Genomic DNA, 22,198 nt, shown 5'->3' with positions numbered 1-22,198 from the left:
ATGTTTGAACTAGATGTTTTCAAAAAGAAATGCAAACGTATTTTCCTATAAAAACTTTCAAGCTCGCACCTCAATTTAAACAGGTCACCTGTGTTAGTAGGAACAAAGCCCAGCCCTTTGTTCAAAACAATGTTTTCAGTTGGTGTAATGGTCCTCGAACTCAGGTTCACTACTAAGTCGCAGCTCCTGTTGTTGGGCCTGTCTTGCTGGGCTGCGGAGCCCAATTCACAGTTTGTTGGCCTCTCCTTTTGCCGCGGTTCCTGCCTCGGCCCTGCCATAAAAAAGACTGGTCATAGTAGAATGACGGTAGCAAATGTTGTAGTGCAATTCAGCTCACCCACTTTATTTATTTAGCTGTCTGTCTGTTGCAGTTCCTCACTATGGAGGACTTTGGTGGCTTAGCATTTGACGATGAGGATCTGAATACCATCTTAAGTAACAACCCCAGCATATTAGATGACTTACCCTCCACCTCTACTCCCACGACAGAGGATGATTGGGTTAAACTTTTGAACCTGAAAAAGAATCACTCCCGTATTTCATTACACGGTGTGATTATGAACGAGTACCTACATGGCAAGTGTGCACCATCAGGCTTGATCGTCACTACGACACCCAGACTCTTTCTAAAAGACAAAGAATTCCTGAAAAATTGGGCATTGATTGGATGGCGGTGCACCCGCGACTGGCTGGTTTTAATTATTAAAACAGCAAAAAAAACAGCTGATGCCTTATTGATAGAGATCCAAGTCTTGGAGGGTCAAATCAATGCAGCTGTGCGGCCCGTGATCTACAAAAAGAACTTGGAAGATGCAAATAAAACGAACAAAGAATATTATGACAACATCCTGTTGAACAAAGTGGAGAAGTTCAAAAAAGACTTGGCACGCTTCTCCATGGAATTGGCTTATCCCTATTTGAGTGACTCCTATGTAGCTCCTTCTACCAACTCCAAAGGGAGAAGATACGGGTCGAATTACTCTTCTTCGGGCTCGGACTCGGGCTCCAGTGATCAAGGGAACTCCAACACAGGCCCTAACACCGGGACACGTGGTGGGGGTTTCCAACGAAGACCCAATAGAGGCCGGGGAGGACAACAGTACCCCAATCCGGGACAGTGGTGGCCCCCAGGCCCATGGAACTATCATCCCGGGGCAATGGGCCCCCCACCTATGGTTCACCCTATGCCTATGTATCCTCCAAATCCGTCATTCTACTATGACCAGTCTTTTTTATGGCAGGGCCGAGGCAGGAACCGCGGCAAAAGGAGAGGCCAACAAACTGTGAATTGGGCTCCGCAGCCCAGCAAGACAGGCCCAACAACAGGAGCTGCGACTTAGTAGTGAACCTGAGTTCGAGGACCATTACACCAACTGAAAACATTGTTTTGAACAAAGGGCTGGGCTTTGTTCCTACCAACACAGGTGACCTGTTTAAATTGAGGTGCAAGCTTGAAAGTTTTTATAGGAAAATACGTTTGCATTTCTTTTTCAAAACATCTAGTTCAAACATGAACGAGTCTAATATGTTCGACCAAGGTGAACAGAACACCGGCCTTAGACCTAAATCGACATTCACTCCTCTGAATCAACAAGTACCAGCAAATGTCCTAGCCTTTGAGCAAGCAGTGACGCATGAGGTTATGAATACCGAACAACGACGAAAGACTTTTCACAATATGTCCAACTTGGAGAAATCAGCACTTTCTACTCTGTCAAATGATAGATCTCTTACTATCAAGCCGGCCGATAAGGGCGGAGCCATAGTGCTACAGGATACCACAGTTTATCAACAAGAATGCCAAAGACAACTAAACGACACCAAATCCTACCGTCTCCTTAATGAAGATCCTACTCCCAGAATCTCGAATGACATCAAGAGTCTGGTAGAAGAAGGAACAGCAGAAGGCTGGATTACTCCCTGTTAGAACCGGGGGTCTCTGGTTGGCACAGGTAAGTACCTTAGACCAAGTAGGGACCCTTGCTTCTAGTCAGGGTGAAGGAATAACCCTCTGAGATAACCCCCGCTCACCCTCAAGGTAGCATGGCGCGAGCAGTCTAGGCTAAACAGAGGCAACGTGGATAATATTTGCACTTAACACAACAATAATCCCCAATCCACCACAAACTGAGACCACACAGGTAAGTATATTTTATAAAAATATATAACTTTATCTAGTTTCAGCATGTAAAATGAAGCAGTTGCATGATAATCACTTCTGTAGACAACTTAGCACTTTATCTTAAAGGTTGCACTTAATTCTTAATGGTTCTTGTAAATAGGCAGTTCTCAGAATCAAAAACAAAACAGTCTCAAGTCTCTAGTCTCTTTAATCAGTAGGTAAGAAAATATGGCCACTGATTTATAATTGGGACGCTCTCAAAACGAGCAAAGAAAACAATGCCAGCGTTGGAACTATGCCAGAGAATCAGCCCCTAAAGCAATGGGCCTCAAGCGCTGCAGATGCGCCTCACCGCGCGGCCCAGGGACTCTTTCTTCTGCCCCCGGACAGCCTCACTCGTTCTCAGGCTCCGGGCGCACCGCGCCGTGCAGATCTCCCTCGTCCCCGCCCCGGCCGGTCCCCTTTCCTCTCCCGCCCGCTCTCGACAATCCAACGAGCGGCGGGGGAGGAGGTGAGGCTCACCTTGTTTGGGACGCAGGCCAGGGGTGCGGGACGCTGTTAGAATCCCTCGGCGAGGTCAGGTCAGTCTTCTCCCGGTCCCGGCGGTGATCACGGCACTTCCTCGGCACCTCCTGCAGCTTCAACGCAGGCAGCCAATCCCGTCGCGGCTCCTCAGGCGAGCCTCCACAGCACCCGGGAGTCAGCCAATGGCAGCGCGGCTCCCGGGACAAGCAACGATGACGCTCCGCTCCCTAGGCCAATCACGGCCAAGCACTGCTGATGACGCTGCGCCGCACGGGCCAATCCCGTCGCGGCGTTAGTGAGGGGGCTCGGCTCCCTCCACCAATGGGAGCGCGGCGGCTTCGTTCTTCGCCGCGGCAGCTCCTGGACCTCGGAGCAAGTTGCGGGGGGGGTTTCCTGGCCCCGGGCCGCGGTGGTGATTTGGCGGCAAAGGGTTTCCAAGGGCGCTGGTCTCGACTAGACCCCCCTCTCGACCTTGCCACCACCTGGGAGCAGATTTCACGAGGGGAGGCTCCACAAGCCTCCGACCCTCACGGTTAATGTGCCGATGAGCACACCGATCCCTTCCTCACGCTCCGCAGTCCAGCACCACGCGTCTCGGGTCCCAACAGCACGATTTTCCAGCCGTTTTCTGGGATAGCTTTAGGAACCTTTAGTCCTGGGTTCCCAACAGGAGGCCAGCTCTTCTCAGGCCCTTTGAGATTCAGTAAAGACACAGCACACAGCAAAGTCTTGGTAGGTTCAAGCAGGCAGGGTCACAGCACTCAGCAAAGTCCCTTTCTCCTCTTCAGCTTTCAGTGGCCACAGCAGAACAGGTCAGCCCGTAGAGCACACAGCAAGGCAATCTTCCTTTAGTTCTTCAGCTGTCCTTCCTCCAGCAGAGGTTCCTTCTTGCTTGTAGAATCTTAGAATCTAATCTTCTGTTGTAAGGGGTCCTTCCCTTATACCCCTAAACGCCTTTGAAGTCCTTGGTGCAAGGGGGTCCTTGGCTCTGGAATGTTTCTGGCGTTCTTCTTCCTGACAGCTTCAGGGCCAGAGGTGACAGCAGGCCGGCAGGGGAGTTAGCCAGCACGGTGGTCAGGCAGGCACAGCCCAGCACTATCAGGCGCTTTTCTCTCCCCTTCCCCGGGCAACAGATGTCGCCTTTCACCCCTGGGCTGACTCCAACCCCCTCCGGGGCCCTGCAGCTCCTGTCATGCAGGCATTCCACACCCACAGGCCCAAGCACACAGAAAGGTTTAAACAAAAGAACAGCCACTTTCTAAAAGTGCTATTCTCAACCCCAGGATCCAAAAACAACCTTCACTAAAAGATGTGTCATTTAATTCTGAGTTCAGGGATATCTTTCATTGATGTTCCATCTTGTTCCTATATGGAGATAGGCTGGGGTCCAATGGGACCAGACTCCCCATGTTACCCTAGGGAGCCTTACAGCCCTACAGCAGTGAGCACACAAAGTGGCTGCTGCTCTCCACCAGTGCATGTTACCTGCACTAGTACATGCTCTCCCCTATCCATACACTGCACCCTGCCCAGGGGGGTACCTGGAACCTTCCATAGGGGTGGCTGATGTGCACAGACAGGGGAGGGTTCAGCCCAGCCAGTGGGGACACTGGCCAGGCGGACATGGCAGTCCACTGACTGCACACAGGCCCTGCGCTGGCAGGCCTGAGACACCATTTTAGAGCTACTCATGGGGGTGGCGCAATCTGCGCCGCAGGCCCACTAGTAGCATCTGTCATCACCAGCCCTGGCACACACAGTGCACTTTACTAGGGACTTCATGGTGATACAGATATGCCAATCAGGTATACCCAATCAATATGACAATTTACAGAGGGAGCACTTACCCTCTGACACTGTTCAGCAGTGGCAGAGGGTCCAAAGCATCTAAACCCCACAGGGACTTCATATACCTCGAAATGAAGTTTGTCCCCCTGTCTGAGACCACCTCCCTGGGAAATCCCACCCGGGAAAAGATTCCCATCAGGGCACGGCCCACCACTGGGGCTGTGACCGTCCTGAGCGGGATGGCTTCCGGGTACCGAGTGGCATGGTCCACCAAGACCAGGATAAACCTGTTGCCTAGGGCTGTCTTGGGGTCCAGGGGCCCCACGATGTCAATGCCCACCCGCTCAAAAGGGGTGCTCACCACGGGAAAGGGTTGGAGGGGTGCCACGCACTTCCCTCCGCTCTTGCCACTGGCCTGACAAGTCTGACAAGACTTACAAAAGGCAGCGACGTGCTTCTTCATCTGGGGCCAGTAGAAATGGGTGACAAGCCTGTGATAGGTCTTGTCTTGCCCCAGATGTCCTGCGAGAGGCACGTCATGAGCCAGACCCAGTAGGAAGTTCCTGAAGCGCTCGGGCACTACCAGCACTCTTGCTGCACCGGGCTCAGCGAACTTAGGCTCACTATAAAGTAAGTCATCCTCCCAGTAGATCAAATGCTCCTTGGACCCCAGGCCTGCGGCCTGGTCGGCAGCCTGCTGCCGCACACCAACGAGAGAAGGGCACTCCTTCTGAGCCTGGCAGAATTCCTCCCTGGAGGGACCACCTTCCTGCTGCCACTGGGACAGCTCAGGCAATTCCCCTAGTTCGGCCACCTGTTCCCCTGTAGGTTCCAGGGCATCCCCCTCTGGGTCTGCCTCCTCCTGGACCGTGGGAACAGTGGGGGCCGGTTTCCCGCGCCCTCTACCCCTTCTTCTCTTGGTAGGTTCCTGGGCCTTTGTTCCAGGCTCCAGCTCTGCAAAACCGCCCTCTCTGGCTGTCATGGCCCGGGTGGACACACAGATCCACGCAGGCAAACCCAACATCTCCAAGTGAGTCCTGTGCTCTACATCTTTCCATGGAGAGCTCTCCAGGTCATTACCTAATAGACAATCTACAGGCAAGGCATCACTTACAACAACTTCCAATGTACCGGAGACTCCTCCCCACTCAAATGGAACACGTGCCAACTTGCAGTAGCGCACTGAACTGTCAGCTGCCACCACAGGACGGAGTACATTGGGAATGATCTGCTCTTCAGACACCCATTGACACCTGACAGATGTCACACTGGCCCCTGTGTCTCTCAGAGCTTCTATCTCTTTTCCATTGATGGTCACCTTCTGCCCATATTTCTTAGTGTTTAAGGGCAGCAAGGCTTCCTGGGCCATCTCTTGGTCTCCTAAAGAGACAAGGGTCATCACTGCTAACCCCTCCTCCCCACTAGAAATCAAATCCCCTCCCAAAGCTACACTGGCCAACGCCGGTGCTGGAGCACCAGAGGGTGCTGGAGGTTTCTTTGGACATTTGGGGGCAATGTGCCCCACCTCCCCACATGTAAAGCAGGTAGGCGGGGGCCTGTTGTCCTGCTGGCCCTTACGGGGCCGGGACTTCTTAGACTTGGGGGGTTGAGACACCTTCTCCTGGGAACCAGTTTGGGGCCCTTTAGAAGACTCCTTTTGATTACCCGTGTCCCCCCCACTCTTCTGCTGGGGACCCTGTCCACCCTTGGCTGGGGTACTTACCACCCCCTTGTGGACCCTGGTGCTAGTCCACCGGTCCGCCTCTTTAGCAAGCTCACTGGGATCAGTTAACTTGCTATCCAATAGATGCTGGCGCAGCTCTGGGACACATAAACTACTTAAGTGCTCCCTACTAATCAAGTGACACAACCCCACATAATCAGTAACCTTGCTGCCCTTCATCCAACCTTCCAGTGCACGCGTGTACATACTCACACACTCCACCCAAGTACTTGAATCAAGCTTCTTGAAGTTCCTAAACTTCAGGCGATACTGTTCAGCAGTGAGCCCATACCTGAGGCACAAAGCCTCCTTCATGGCGGAGTAGGATAAAGCGTCCTCTGCGTCTAAGGGTGCCAAAACATCCCTCCCAGAGGCCTCAAAATGCTTCCACAATCCTGCTCCCCAATTCCTCTCAGGCACTTCATTCATCTTTAAGGCAAGTTCATACGCTCTGAACCACGCATAAATATCCTCACCCCTCTGATAATTCTGTACCAGATCCTTTGGTATGTATACCTTACCCGCCTGTACTGGTTGTGCGCTGCCACCATTAGAACTGGACACCCTCTCTTTATATTTGATGGCCAATTCCTGCATGCTCCTCTCATGAGCCAATTGGAGCTTTTTCTCCTCCAAAGCGAGAGCATGCCTTCTCTCCTGCGCCGCTCTCTCCTGCGCCTCTCTCTCAACTTCCAGGCGCAGTTTCTTCTCATCGGCGTCCGCTCGGAGTTTCAAAATCTCAATCTCATGGGCCCTAGCTCTTTGATTCTCCTCCACTTCCTCTGGAGAAATATTCCTACTGGAGTGGTCGCTGCCAGCCTTAGATGCTGACCGCACTGGCAAATCACTGAGCAAAACAACATTCTCCTGTGTGCCGTCCACTTCAGTAGCTTCTTCTGAGACAACATGTTTGGCCTCCCACCAGGCCCTCAGAGATTTCTGTAACTCTTCCTTGTTTGCGCTGCCCTTCACTGGGCATCCAAGCTGTTTGCAGAATTGTTTCAGGAGAACCTTTCTGTAGTTGTACAACTCCTGAATTGCGAATTCCACTTCCAATTCTACTCTCACGCTTGCCGCTTTCAAAGACATGATGCTTCCTAACCTTTTCAACAAAAAGGTTTCACCAAAAAGAAAAAAATCTTGCGCAACCTGTGCTGCTAAACTAGACTAGTGATGTACAAGAAATCACTGCAGGTCAAGTGCAATTATTATTTCAAAATCCCACCGCTGCCACCAATGTTAGAACCGGGGGTCTCTGGTTGGCACAGGTAAGTACCTTAGACCAAGTAGGGACCCTTGCTTCTAGTCAGGGTGAAGGAATAACCCTCTGAGATAACCCCCGCTCACCCTCAAGGTAGCATGGCGCGAGCAGTCTAGGCTAAACAGAGGCAACGTGGATAATATTTGCACTTAACACAACAATAATCCCCAATCCACCACAAACTGAGACCACACAGGTAAGTATATTTTATAAAAATATATAACTTTATCTAGTTTCAGCATGTAAAATGAAGCAGTTGCATGATAATCACTTCTGTAGACAACTTAGCACTTTATCTTAAAGGTTGCACTTAATTCTTAATGGTTCTTGTAAATAGGCAGTTCTCAGAATCAAAAACAAAACAGTCTCAAGTCTCTAGTCTCTTTAATCAGTAGGTAAGAAAATATGGCCACTGATTTATAATTGGGACGCTCTCAAAACGAGCAAAGAAAACAATGCCAGCGTTGGAACTATGCCAGAGAATCAGCCCCTAAAGCAATGGGCCTCAAGCGCTGCAGATGCGCCTCACCGCGCGGCCCAGGGACTCTTTCTTCTGCCCCGGGACAGCCTCACTCGTTCTCAGGCTCCGGGCGCACCGCGCCGTGCAGATCTCCCTCGTCCCCGCCCCGGCCGGTCCCCTTTCCTCTCCCGCCCGCTCTCGACAATCCAACGAGCGGCGGGGGAGGAGGTGAGGCTCACCTTGTTTGGGACGCAGGCCAGGGGTGCGGGACGCTGTTAGAATCCCTCGGCGAGGTCAGGTCAGTCTTCTCCCGGTCCCGGCGGTGATCACGGCACTTCCTCGGCACCTCCTGCAGCTTCAACGCAGGCAGCCAATCCCGTCGCGGCTCCTCAGGCGAGCCTTCACAGCACCCGGGAGTCAGCCAATGGCAGCGCGGCTCCCGGGACAAGCAACGATGACGCTCCGCTCCCTAGGCCAATCACGGCCAAGCACTGCTGATGACGCTGCGCCGCACGGGCCAATCCCGTCGCGGCGTTAGTGAGGGGGCTCGGCTCCCTCCACCAATGGGAGCGCGGCGGCTTCGTTCTTCGCCGCGGCAGCTCCTGGACCTCGGAGCAAGTTGCGGGGGGGTTTCCTGGCCCCGGGCCGCGGTGGTGATTTGGCGGCAAAGGGTTTCCAAGGGCGCTGGTCTCGACTAGACCCCCCTCTCGACCTTGCCACCACCTGGGAGCAGATTTCACGAGGGGAGGCTCCACAAGCCTCCGACCCTCACGGTTAATGTGCCGATGAGCACACCGATCCCTTCCTCACGCTCCGCAGTCCAGCACCACGCGTCTCGGGTCCCAACAGCACGATTTTCCAGCCGTTTTCTGGGATAGCTTTAGGAACCTTTAGTCCTGGGTTCCCAACAGGAGGCCAGCTCTTCTCAGGCCCTTGGAGATTCAGTAAAGACACAGCACACAGCAAAGTCTTGGTAGGTTCAAGCAGGCAGGGTCACAGCACTCAGCAAAGTCCCTTTCTCCTCTTCAGCTTTCAGTGGCCACAGCAGAACAGGTCAGCCCGTAGAGCACACAGCAAGGCAATCTTCCTTTAGTTCTTCAGCTGTCCTTCCTCCAGCAGAGGTTCCTTCTTGCTTGTAGAATCTTAGAATCTAATCTTCTGTTGTAAGGGGTCCTTCCCTTATACCCCTAAACGCCTTTGAAGTCCTTGGTGCAAGGGGGTCCTTGGCTCTGGAATGTTTCTGGCGTTCTTCTTCCTGACAGCTTCAGGGCCAGAGGTGACAGCAGGCCGGCAGGGGAGTTAGCCAGCACGGTGGTCAGGCAGGCACAGCCCAGCACTATCAGGCGCTTTTCTCTCCCCTTCCCCGGGCAACAGATGTCGCCTTTCACCCCTGGGCTGACTCCAACCCCCTCCGGGGCCCTGCAGCTCCTGTCATGCAGGCATTCCACACCCACAGGCCCAAGCACACAGAAAGGTTTAAACAAAAGAACAGCCACTTTCTAAAAGTGCTATTCTCAACCCCAGGATCCAAAAACAACCTTCACTAAAAGATGTGTCATTTAATTCTGAGTTCAGGGATATCTTTCATTGATGTTCCATCTTGTTCCTATATGGAGATAGGCTGGGGTCCAATGGGACCAGACTCCCCATGTTACCCTAGGGAGCCTTACAGCCCTACAGCAGTGAGCACACAAAGTGGCTGCTGCTCTCCACCAGTGCATGTTACCTGCACTAGTACATGCTCTCCCCTATCCATACACTGCACCCTGCCCAGGGGGGTACCTGGAACCTTCCATAGGGGTGGCTGATGTGCACAGACAGGGGAGGGTTCAGCCCAGCCAGTGGGGACACTGGCCAGGCGGACATGGCAGTCCACTGACTGCACACAGGCCCTGCGCTGGCAGGCCTGAGACACCATTTTAGAGCTACTCATGGGGGTGGCGCAATCTGCGCCGCAGGCCCACTAGTAGCATCTGTCATCACCAGCCCTGGCACACACAGTGCACTTTACTAGGGACTTCATGGTGATACAGATATGCCAATCAGGTATACCCAATCAATATGACAATTTACAGAGGGAGCACTTACCCTCTGACACTGTTCAGCAGTGGCAGAGGGTCCAAAGCATCTAAACCAGCAAAAACGAAATCCAGCACAGCATCAAAAAATACATGAGTCAGAGGCAAAAAAAGAGGGGGGAATAACCACGCCAAGGATGTCAGGTCTAACACTCCCCACGAAGCAAGATATCTAATCACTACACATCCGGTCATTCCTTACTTCTACTGCCTTCCTAAAATACATAAGGCCCAAAGACCGCCTCCGGGAAGGCCCATTATTTCGGGTATAGGTTCGTTGCTCGAGCCTTTATCTACTTTTGTGGATTTCTTCCTAAAACCCATCGTGAAGGAAACACCAACGTACCTCCAGGACACTGGTGATGTGCTCAGACTTCTGGCCGACACTGAGTTCAACGTTGAGACAGACCTACTGGTGAGCTTCGACGTTGAATCGTTGTATACATCAATCCTGCAACAAGAAACACTGGATTGCATCAGGAGCCTCTTAGAGGCTAAACAAATGGACACTATAACACCCGTTGCCTTCATTATGGAGTGTGCAAGGATCGCCATGATGGAAAAAAAATTTCAGTACCAAAACGATCTCTACCTCCGGGTCTCAGGGACCTCAATGGGGAGTGTCTTTGCGCCTAGTTTGGCAAACCTATACATGCACCAATTCGAACTAGATCATGTATTGAACCACAGTAACCCCTTCATCCATCAGGTGGTACTGTGGAAACGATACATCGATGACATCCTGGTGATATGGCGAGGGACGTTAACGGAGGTATCATCCTTTCACACATGGTTAAACTCTAGGAATCAGTTTCTTAAGTTTACCATGGAGAACAGCAAAGACAAATTGGCGTACCTTGACCTCCAGATCTTTCCGGCAGAAGGAGGCCTACAAAGTGAACTTTTCAAGAAACCGATGGCACGCAACTCGCTTCTGTCATTCCAGAGCTTTCACCCTCAATCACTGCGCGAGAATTTACCTGTAGGCCAATTTCTTAGGGTAAGACGGAATTGATCGTCTAACACCTTATACGAATACCATGCAAAAGAACTTGCACTCAACCTGAAAGATCGGCATTATCCTAACCATCTAATACGCCGAGCGCGGAAGAGAGCCTTCAATAATAATCGGGAGGCACTTCTACAACACAAGAGGTCAGAGACTACAAGAGACCGGATGACTATGGTTCAAACTTTCACCACATCTTCCAATCAAGTGAAGAAAACCATACTCAAGCATTGGAAAATTCTTAATACAGCAGCAGGGATAATACCTCGCCCATTGTTTGCATTTAAAAGAGGACCATCCATTCGGGATAATCTGGTGCACACCAGACCCCGCACCGAGATGAAACAAATCACCAATACCCTCTGGAATAGCAATCCAGTCCAAGGTCATTACCCTTGTGGGAATTGTGCTGCCTGTCCACAGACCTTGACAATAGACATTGGCACTAACAGACCCTGGAGACTGACAAGACACACAAACTGCAATTCAGAAAAATTAATTTATCTGATCACCTGCCCTTGCAAGAAGCAGTATGTGGGCCATACAACGCGGATGATCAAGTCTCGCATCAGCGAACATAAAAGCACTATCCGATGCAGGAAGCAATCTACAGACCTCACCAATCACTTCCTGGAAGCGAATCACAAAGCTGAGGATTTGTTCTGGGTAGTGCTGGAACAGCCATACATCCCGTCACATATCACTGATGTCTCCCGCCTCCTTTTTGTTAAGGAGCAACGGTGGATTTACAGATTGAAATCTGATGTTAATGGACTGAATGACAGCATTCCATGGTTATCCATCTGAGTATAACACTTGCCATTGGGTGCTCTTTGTTATCACAACAAGGTGTGTTTACTGGTTGAGATTGAGACCCCTACATATTTGTGGCGCTCACTACACCAGGCTCCTTGCAAACTACTTTTCAGGTTCAAATTTTGCTGTCTACTGGCTTACCTATCTCCTTACTTACCAATACAGTAGGCACCTTGATCATATATCCATCATTGATCTTAATCCATATCTCCCACCATTAACTAATATCCTAAGATAGCGTCTAGGGGTTCACGGAAGCATGATTCCATGACTTCGTCTTTTCCCCTAATTAACATCCAGTCACTGCTGGTTTAGGCCGTGCAGCGCATATTCACGCTACCTTTGAATGTTAATCAACTAGTGGTTTTTATTCACCAACATTGCCTTAATTTCTATGACAATTGCGCCGCGGCGCTTCCTGGCCAATAATAATGATGTTCTCACTGTTTCCGCATAGACGCGGTAAACAGTGCTGAATATTGAATTCATCGCGCAGGCGCGATATATCTTTAGGCAGTGTCTCGCTACTCGGCGAGAGAGGAGAGTAAGCACATCGCTAATGGACATGCGCTGTGCGCTCTAGCAGGCGTTCTTGCTCTCACGCATGCGCGCCCGATGACCGCTTGGTTGTGCGCATGCGCGGGGTATAGTTGTTCTGCACAGCGCAATTGCAGCGCGATAGCTGAGTGGCCCAGCTGAGCTCAATTACACACTTAGCTGCGCTATAAATAGACGCCCGACCTGCCCATCGGTGCCTCCCCTTCGGCTCGAGATTCCACCGCAAGGTACCGACGGACAGGTAAGATGGGACCGGGTTGTTTAGACCTAAGGGGCTAATTAGTTTATAGTTTGGCCATTCCACTTGAGGAATAGATAAGATTGGGGGGACACTTTTCCACCAGTTTTAAACAGCAACATCACTCAGCTGTTTACATAGGCATCAGCAGGTGCCGTGGCACAACCGTGGAGTACCCCCTTGAACACATTGAAGGGGGGCAGATGCCTTAGTCGTTCGATGTAGCCATCAGAGACACCAGTGGGTTACATGTTATAGACAGATAAGAAAAGAGGTGGGTTTCTTAACAGTACATTGAGGTCGTTTCCTCAAGACATGCATCTATTACAGAGATTGTCTTTATATGTTTAGAGCGGTGCCTTATTCGTCCGAGCAGTTGCCGGGTGAGGTGAGGTTCACTTCCCACACACTGATGGGTAAGTGTTAAACTTTTGTATATTAATTAACTTTTGGTGACGTAATACAATGCACTTTGTATGTGACTATCACAAAGGAGTGATGGTCCCGTCTGAGGTTATTTTGAATTATCACTGGTTTTGCACAGTTACAGCAACTTCTACATAATATTTGTTGTAGTTGTAATTTTGAGGATTATACACATGCAATGTCTACAATGTTCTCTTTACTTTTCTTGTTCTTATACAGGAAAGACCTATTGCATCAACAGAGCAATACTGAGAAGATGTGGTAGGATGGTCTTGAATTGATCACTCTTATGTTTATTTTCTTAGTTTTAGCACATATGATAGTGCCCTTGCAGTAGCAGATAAGAGCTTGGCCCTGACGAATGCCAGTGACATTTCACAGTAAGGCAGAAACATGTTGGCCCTGTATAGATCTTTTTTGGATTTCTACCAAGCAAGTTAGACAGTGATTTTTTCACACTGTCATTTCACTATTTTTTAATCTGACGTCCAGGCAAACACTATTAAAGGTCTTTGTTTGCTTTGATAGCCATTTTAATACACTTCACTTTACTTTAGTTTTTGCACTGCACATATCAGCCTTACCTTCTGGACTAACAACTGCGGTGACCATACCTTGGTCTTGTGATGCGTCGCTAAAACACAACTGGGCGATCGCACACAGACCTAGGTTCGGAAGTCCTACATGATGAGGCTCCGCCATCAGGTGGGCTGATAGGACTTAATCAGCAACAGTTGATAGTCTTTGTTTGATTCACTTTTTGTGCAATTATACCAGTGTTAATTGATATATCTCAGCACCACTTGACCTACAGGCTTTGTTGTTATTCAGGTAGTTACACAGGGGGTATTAGCCTGCTTGGTCGTTAAACACCTCCCTCGAACCCTCTCTTACGAGTTGTTATGATATGCTGTTTTTCGTACACCACATTGTAGGGTAAGAATAGGAAACTACAACAAGTAAATATAATAGTAATTAAGGTTAGGTAATGAAGTGAAGTTAAAAACAGTAATGTGAAGCCAGAATATTAATAATTTACTTCTGATAATGTAGTGGTATGTGACATACTAGATAATATATGACTGCCCCAGCCACTGCAGGTTTATTACTTGCCTAGACGTATGTGATACAACCATTAAAATAAGTTCCATGTGTGCTTCTGACTTAAGCTTTGTAAATCAGACTCCCCGGATGTCCATGGAATAAAATGATTACAGTACACTTGCAACTACGTAGTGCAGGCTTAATGAAGTAGTGTAATATAGCAATGTTGCATACTATGCAGATAATTAGGCTAAGACTGCAAGATATCTATTTCGAGGCTCTATCCTACGTCAGATGCATTACCAAAACACACCAAAAGAACTCCCGATGCATTTAATTACTGGCTTGTAATTGCAATTAAAGTTTACAGAGCTGTGAGAGACAATAGGTATGGAGCACAGCCAGCAGTAATGCTACCTACAACCCCTGCACCAGGTTCAGTTATTATTCCCATGGAATGTGAATCCTGCTAAGAGGAAAGAAATCACCCGACTGCAGAGCGGCGTCTCTTTGCTCTGTTAAGGGGCAATGCTGGCTAACTGCTTTCGGACAGGCGCGAGCATCAGTTCGAGCTGTCCGCTTCACTTCCTCGGATCCTGAGGGGCAGAGTGCAGAGCAAGTTAACAAGCTTACTCTTGTTAACTCTGTCGTTTGCACTCTAATGTGCTCCTAGAAATACGCTTGTCAAATGAAGAAGGGCTATTTTATTAAATGCAGCATTCTGTGGCTACAAGTCGGTAATGTGAAACCGATGTGTGATGTCGCTGAGCACATGTTGTGGAATGCTGCATCTCAAAACCAGCCTGTGCAGTGAATCTGCCCATCAGACTAACTGGGGGACTGACCCCAAAAACAACAAGCATTTGCACTGCAATAGGTCTCGCATTTAGGAGAGTTTGAGCTATTGGCAATGTAAATGACAATGTCTTTTATTAGTTTTAAAAATCTATATAAAAGGCATTGCCATTTACAATGCCAATAGCTCAAACTCTACTAAATGCTAGACCTATTGCATTGCAAATGCGTGTTATGTTGATTACTAAGGAAAAGGAATCTGACCATCTTGGTGACATTGCATACTAGTAAACTTATTTTTTGTTTTGGCGATTCCGGTAAATTATCACTGTGGCGAGATAGACTAATTAAGAGGAAATGAGAAAGCTAGATGAGAGGACACAGGCTGGCCCTAAAGACCTGGAGGTGGAGAAATACTGGAAAATGGCAAGGGTAAATGTTGATACCATGATATGATTGGTGAATAATGAATAGCTGGAAAAGGGCTAAACAGCACTAGACTGCAATTGTCATCTGCTGCCATGTTTCTCAAAGGTTCAAAAAATATCTCTATCAATTTAGCCTAGTTCTAGGGTGACACTTTCTTACGAGAAAAAGCACAAGCAGTAAAGTAACTGAAAAGAGTTAAATATCAAAATCTACACCCCTCTGAACAATGAGAAGCTGTAAATAGATCTTGAAACTGCCGGAAAATCCTTAAAATGGAGAGTCACAAACCTACTGCCCCTATTTTGAAATAATGACTTGCATATTCACAATGCTTTCCGTTGAAGGCTGGGTTCTCTTGTATCAGTATAAATACACAAGTCACATCCCCACTGCACCAGGATACAATTCTGTTGCTCTGTGATTACACAGACACAGATTCACATACACACATACCCGATGGGTGGTAGGTACTTGGCAAGGTTGCCTGTAGGATTTGGCATACTTGCTGTACTTTCTGAAAAGCACAACATAGACAAAATTCCAAAAAGAAAGTGAAGCATGTACAATTCACGATTCCTAATCTCTGTGTTTTTTTCATAAATGGCAACGTTCGGGATCAGGCAGCCAAAATATGTCACTATAAATTAGACATAGAGAGAGAAATTACTTTGAAAGTATGTGACATTTGCCCTTGGGAGCAGCTCACTAATTCAGGTTTTAGGTGAACAATTTCCATCAGACAAGTAAATACACTATTCTTCATCCGCTACGTAAACTAACTTCAGCACACTGTTCATTCTGATTCATCTACACAGCTACTATACATAAAAATACATAAAAAAAGCTTTGAAGGGAGAGGAAGAAAATACCCTTGTGGACTAGTCTGTGGTCCTGAGAGGAAAAACATTGTCTCTTAATCTCCAGCTGAAGGCCTTTGTTTCGAGACCTGAGAACCAGTGTTGCAAAATAGACCGGCCTTATTTATGAGAAGTGTTGCATCGCTGCGACAAAGCAATGATGCAACACTTCTCAGTGTGCCTTCCTTGCAACACCATTGATGCATCATATTTACTGTATGATGCATCATGTCGCAAGGGATGACAGATACGTCACTGCTGGAGTTGTGTCGGAAGCGTGAGGCAACTCCAGCAATGTAAGGGGGAGAGCTATGATCCTAGCACTGTGTCACCCTTATGCCTGCTATGAGGCAGGCGTCAGGATTTGACGCAATAGCGTCCTAGAAGTGGTGCGCTTATATCTTATAGATTTCAATGTGCCACTTCTACGAGACTTTGATGAGGGGGGGGAACGCCCAACCTGCATACATTATACCTGGCGCAGGTATAATGTAGCATCTGTCTAGATGTGTCACTTCGTAAATATGGTGCAATGTGGCGCATTATTTACGCTGCCGCAGCGCCATAAAAAGTGACGCAACTGCAGCGTAAATGTGACCCAAGGCCTCCAGACCCTCGGAATCCAATGTCAGAAAAATGCCCATGACGTCCTGCAGCAGCACCATAATTGCAGCAAAGGGTGACGAAGATCTGATAACACCATGATCATATGTTAACAAGACCGTGCCTTGGTGTATCCATGGCAACCCACACCTCACAGTGGCTCACTGGTGAAGCTCTCTCACAGCCTGAACACCCAGTCATCGCCATTGGCTGGTATCTCGCACTGGCTGCTGTAACAGTGCCATAACAAGAGTGCTTAGAGCAAAAACACAAGCATTGAGGAGCTTTAATTGGGTGACATTGCTTTTCAGTGTGGTAACGCGGGGAAATTAATTGAAATGCGTTATTATAACACGTGATGCGTAGCACTTAGCATGGTGGCGTCCATATCAAAGGCTACATGCTATTTTCCTGTCATCTGATCTATCATGTGAGGTAATTTCATGAGATGTTAAGATCAGGCTAAATTTCTTGCAATGTAATTTTCTATTATATAATCTCAGGCAAATAACATTCTCCTAACCTGGAAAATCATACCTCTTTTTGGTCAGATATGTTGGAAGAGGTAGAATTTCTCCTTCACAACAGCCTTTTGTGGAAGTTTTTTTTTTTGCAACCAGAAAACCAATCCGTAGTTCAGGAAGAGCCGTTTAGTGATAAGACTGGGGACACAATTTGGTACCCGGAGGACAGTTCGGAGGGAGGTAAAGGCAAGTACAGTCAATATGTTTTCTTTCACACAACCGTAGGCAGCCATGAAAAAACCTGACATTACCACATTAAGTGAGCTTTCACGGCGCATGCTTATCCCTGCAGGCGCACGTTAGGAAGGTTGTATCACGTGAACACTCTGCGGTACTCCGCTAGAAATCATGCCACCGCCACCTTCCTCCAGTATCAATGCTTGGCAGAGCTGGTGACGTCAGAATAACATTTGGAGGAGATCTGCATTGAGTACTCTATATTAAAGCCACTGCTAACATCCCACTAGATTCTAAGTAAATAGGTGACAGCTCAGTAATGCAGAAACATTATGAGGTATCGCAATAGGTAAAAAAGAAAAATATAAGAAAGCATTCACATTATTCAAAAATGTTTAAAATAAAATGCTATTGAGCAAAATTTACAAAGAATACAAAAGTAAAATCAGTTGTCCTTCAGATTCTGTTTCGATTTATTTTATAATCTACTATTCAAACATGGCCGTCTGATTCTCACATCGTTTATACTAAAGTCCATTGTCTCTTTCACTGCCATAGCAATCTGTGTGGAGGCGGGGGAAGCAGGAGCTGCTGTCAGAGGACGTCACCGGCTGTGAGCTACACCGGGAAGAGCGGCTGACAGGAGGAGCGGACTGAGCTCGGGATAACCGGCAACCGAGGGGACAGGTAGGACGCCTTTCCGTTCCACCAGTATGTGATCTGAAGACCTACAAGGGAAGGGTCCCGTCATTATTTCACGGGGTTTATTGATGCTCGTCTAGATAAGCAACCTACGGTGGTCATGAAGACATGACAATCGAGTTCTAGGTTGCGGTGGATGTCCGTGTTCCAAATGATATTGCCGTGTTCTAGGCCAGCTGGCCTTTTGTTTTATGTATTTATTTTTTTCGCAAATTTTATATAGCGCGTACTGTACGCGAAGGTATTGGAGCGCTTTACATGACCACGGTATTTACATTACACATCCAGGCACGGGGAGATTAAGTGATTTGCCCAGTATCCCAGGATGTGGACGCGACCTTGAGGCTCGAACCCTGGTTTCCAGCACCAGCGTCTGGCGTTTATGCCAACCTACATCTTAATGTCCTTGTGCTAGGATTTTATTGGGCTGTACCTTATATTGAATTCTAATGTTCTAGGTTAATATCGTATCCTGTAATTTTGCACATGTCGGAGTTTTAGATTAATAATGGTTTATTACTTTCTGTGGAGTTCATGTTCTAGGTTATTACACTTTGTGTTTGTTCTATTATTTTTCAGTTGTAATTATATTTTTAAATCATAGCGGAGCGCTTGAGGGCTTTTTGTATCGTTAGGGGTGGCAATGGGGCGCAGAAAGGAAGTTTAAGTTCAGTTGTACATATGCAAAAAGTAGCCAGAGTTGTTCATGATCACCCATAATGCACAGATATGTCGGAGAGGGATTCTTGACAGATAGACAGTAGGTGTCTCCAACGAAATTGTGAGCTACTGGTAGCTGTCCAGCTACCTATCAGCAGCTCTCCTGTGTCTGTGTGCATCCCAGTCTTCTAAATTGGAACATTTTGCTTGCTTAAATTAACACACGTATGACAAAACTGTATTCCGAGACGTATTTGGTTTTTGGTGATAAATGATGTGTGGAGACTTATTTCTAATATGATTACATTTGTGTCAAGGGCATTGTGGCTGGCATGTATTACCAACGTGTAGGCATTCTAAATTGACAAAGCCTTTTATACATTACTGCTGGTAATCCTCCTAATGTACAGAGGTGATCACTGCTGGTAAACTTGGACATGATGGGAACTAACCTTGTCTAACGTGGTCCATGTTAGAACACTAATAACATTAGTAGCTCGCAATGATTTGTATTTATCATACATAGTCTTAATACACAAAAGGCTGGAGATCCCATATCAGTATACCCTTGAAAATAAGCCAGGCAGGCTACCAGAGCCACAACTGCACCAACTGGACAGCTGGCTTCAGAACTGTTTGAGGAGACTGCATGGCAACTGAGTGAGACAGACAGTGAGTGCATGATGAGAAATATGTAATGAATTCAAGACTGTTCATGAGAAGCCAGTCAGGAATGGCATGATGGGCTAGTTCATCTCCTAAGTGCCAGTTTAGTGGAAGCAGAGTGTAATCAGTTGACGACAAACCAATCTTCATTCTATGTTATTTGTAGCCTGTAGGCATGTTTTAGTTCAGTATGCTGCAGTAGTCTTGCTGGGATATGAGAGGGATACCACAGGCATAAAGGCAATTATTTGTAGAATTTACAAGAATGAGGGAACAAAAGAAGGTGACGGAGATGTTGGAAATTTGCATTTACAGGGGGATTTCATGAAAATATCACTGTTGAACAGCACACGAGTTGCATACTGTTTCCCTTGATTAAGGGGAATCCCATTAAATCAGGTCATAATGCGGAAGAGTTTGTTGGGTAATTGGGCCTGCAGGGACGTTGAGCAATATTCCCGTTATCTGGCTGTCTGGGGAGGCCCAGTTCCACTGCATCCAGTCTTGGACATATTTCAGGCAGCTACCCACTGGGTAACATTTCCACATTCATCGTCCAGATATAGCTGCTCAATCTGGGCAGGAGCAATGCTGGCTCCTCTCTTAGCTCCCAATGAGTGTATGGTGGGTGCCCTGGGTGAGCAACCTCCTTTAATTAATGTGGGCCCCCTTCCCTTTAGAAAAAAACCGAACCTGAGGTATGAGGGCCCAGGGCCTAAAGAGGCTTGGGGATGGTGGCCACGCGGCCTCAAAACTTTTTTTTCTTGTATTTGGCCCCATATGGGGTCCCCAGGTCCTGACGACCAACATTATGCTGCAAATGGCAAAGACTGTGCGCAGCGCAAGGTTGTCTGCCTACTGGGGATTTGGACGAAGGTCCTGGCCACAGGCCAGACAGCCAACCCTGGTGCGGCGCACTGCCAACGGTTGGGTTTGACGAGGGGGTTGGCTTTAGATCTGGTTAGAAAATATTACTTTACGTAAAAAAAAATGAAATTAACTGAAAAAACTAAAGGTTAAAGTAACGTTATAGTTAGTTGAATATGTCAGTGACTAGATTAACGTAATGAACTAAAAATAAACGGAAATTCACATGATAACTATATAACTTGTGCCCGTGCCGTTCACTTCCTATGACCTCACATATTGCATCACTTATGACATGGTCTATGACATCATTTTTAACATTACTGATGACATCTCAAATGACATAATTGATGATATCACTAATTAAATCATCCAATTTGATTTGATTCAAGATTTTTCAGGGCTCGACAAATCTGAAAAATTGTACTAGTCCTGCAGGTCTAGTAACTTGGAAAATCCCCTCGACCCAACTGCAACCTACTTGACCTCTGTCTTTGAAAACAGAGCAAAAGTGACAAGTTAACAAGATTTAAAGGCATCTTTATTGCTTAGTTCCTTTGTGAGCAATATAAATGCCTTTAAATCTTGTTATCTTGTCACTTTTGCTCCGTTTTCAAAGGCAGAGGAAAAAAGTTAGTTTGTTTCCTACTCGCCAGAAAGGGCGAGTAGGAGCTAAAAATAGCTCGTCCTCATCCATTCTCCCTCGCAAATGCGAGCGGGCGAGTGGATTTGTCGAGCCCTGTTTTTATAAAGCGCTCGAATGCCGAGGGTGTCTTGGTGCTACTGTCAGCAAAACCGAATTGCTACTAATGAGACTGTAATGAATCCTTTAGTTTATAAAAAAACATGTTTTTAGGGATTTTCTGAAATACCATAAATTCGAGCCATTCTTTATATCTGCTGGGAGTGTGTTACATATTTTGACAGTTCCTAAAATGAAACTCCTACCACCCCAGTGTGCTTTCTTAAATGTGGGGGTCAGTAGGAGTTTACTGGAAGAAGACCGTAAGTTTCTTGAGGGTGAATACCAAATCAGACGGTTCTTCAAATATTGTGAATCGGCACCATGCAATACCTTACTGTAGGATAAGCATAGGGATTTAAATGTATTCCTTTTTCCTACTAGAAGCAAGTGCAATTTTCTCAGGCCACAGGCATTCAACTGATATTTTGGAATATCCAGCAGCAAACGCGCTGATGCATTTTTCAGCCGCTGTAACTTTTGGCAAGTACTATATTTGGATATTTACATAAAGAGTGTTTCCATAGTCCAATCTAGATAAGACTAATGCTGTCACCAGTGTCTTTTGAAGGTCTAGAGGTGTGAAAGGGCAGATCTTTCTAATCATCTTTAAGATAAAAAAGATTGTGGAAGCACGAGTGGTAATCTGATCTTTAAAGGTCAATTTATCATCAAAGTTTAATGCTAGGTTTTTCACCTTTTTTACCGATGATGGGAGGTCACCCAGGTTTGTCAGCCACCATCTTGGTGACCAGAAGGAGGTGTCTACACCCAAGAGGAAGACCTCTGTTTTTCCGCCATTACGTTTTAAACAGTTGGAACTCATCCATTGATGTATCTGAGCCAAACAATCTGTTGTTTCTTCAGGATTTCTGGAAACTGAAACCACAAGCTGAGTATCCTCAGCATAGGAGACAAATGAAATCCCTTATGATTTTGGTCAAAAGGGTAACATAGAGATTAAAAAGTGTGGGGCTTAATGATGAGCTTTGTTGTACCCCACAAGGTAATCTGAATTGATCAGATGAATAGGCTCCCATCTCCACAAATTGAGCCCTGTTGGATAAAAATGATTTAAGAAGCTTAAGTGCTGTGCCTTTTATCCCTAGATCTGAAAGCCGGCTAACC

The 22,198-nt window shown here is 47.3% G+C and overlaps 2 protein-coding genes across 7 annotated transcripts in view; both read left to right on the top strand.

The window, feature by feature from the left end:
* Nucleotides 1–380: 380 nt before the first annotated feature.
* On the top strand, nt 381–1,340 carry LOC147717175 (uncharacterized). Its single transcript, XM_086920489.1, has one exon. It carries the CDS (start codon nt 381–383, stop codon nt 1,338–1,340), a length of 960 nt encoding a protein of 319 aa, XP_086776615.1.
* A 16,647-nt stretch (nt 1,341–17,987) lies between these two features.
* The window catches only part of ATP6V0A1 (ATPase H+ transporting V0 subunit a1), a 260,245-nt gene continuing 256,034 nt past the window's right edge, over nt 17,988–22,198 (top strand). For 5 of the 6 annotated variants that reach the window (XM_086924113.1, XM_086924110.1, XM_086924112.1 and 2 more), the window contains exon 1: nt 18,007–18,120. The gene's annotated coding sequence lies outside the window, so the exon portion shown is untranslated. Of the gene's footprint in view, nt 18,121–22,198 lie in introns of all 6 variants that reach the window. The other variant, XM_086924114.1, reaches the window with a different exon arrangement.

The sequence above is a fragment of the Lissotriton vulgaris genome, chromosome 5, assembly GCF_964263255.1.
Source record: "Lissotriton vulgaris chromosome 5, aLisVul1.2, whole genome shotgun sequence".
Lineage (NCBI taxonomy): Eukaryota > Metazoa > Chordata > Amphibia > Caudata > Salamandridae > Lissotriton > Lissotriton vulgaris.
Note: the sequence above shows the minus strand (reverse complement) of the source record. Positions and strands in the feature narration are given on the sequence as shown.

Bases quoted from the DNA above. Each gene is read 5' to 3' on its own strand.
- LOC147717175 (XM_086920489.1), top strand. From the start codon at position 381: ATGGAGGACTTTGGTGGCTTAGCATTTGACGATGAGGATCTGAATACC.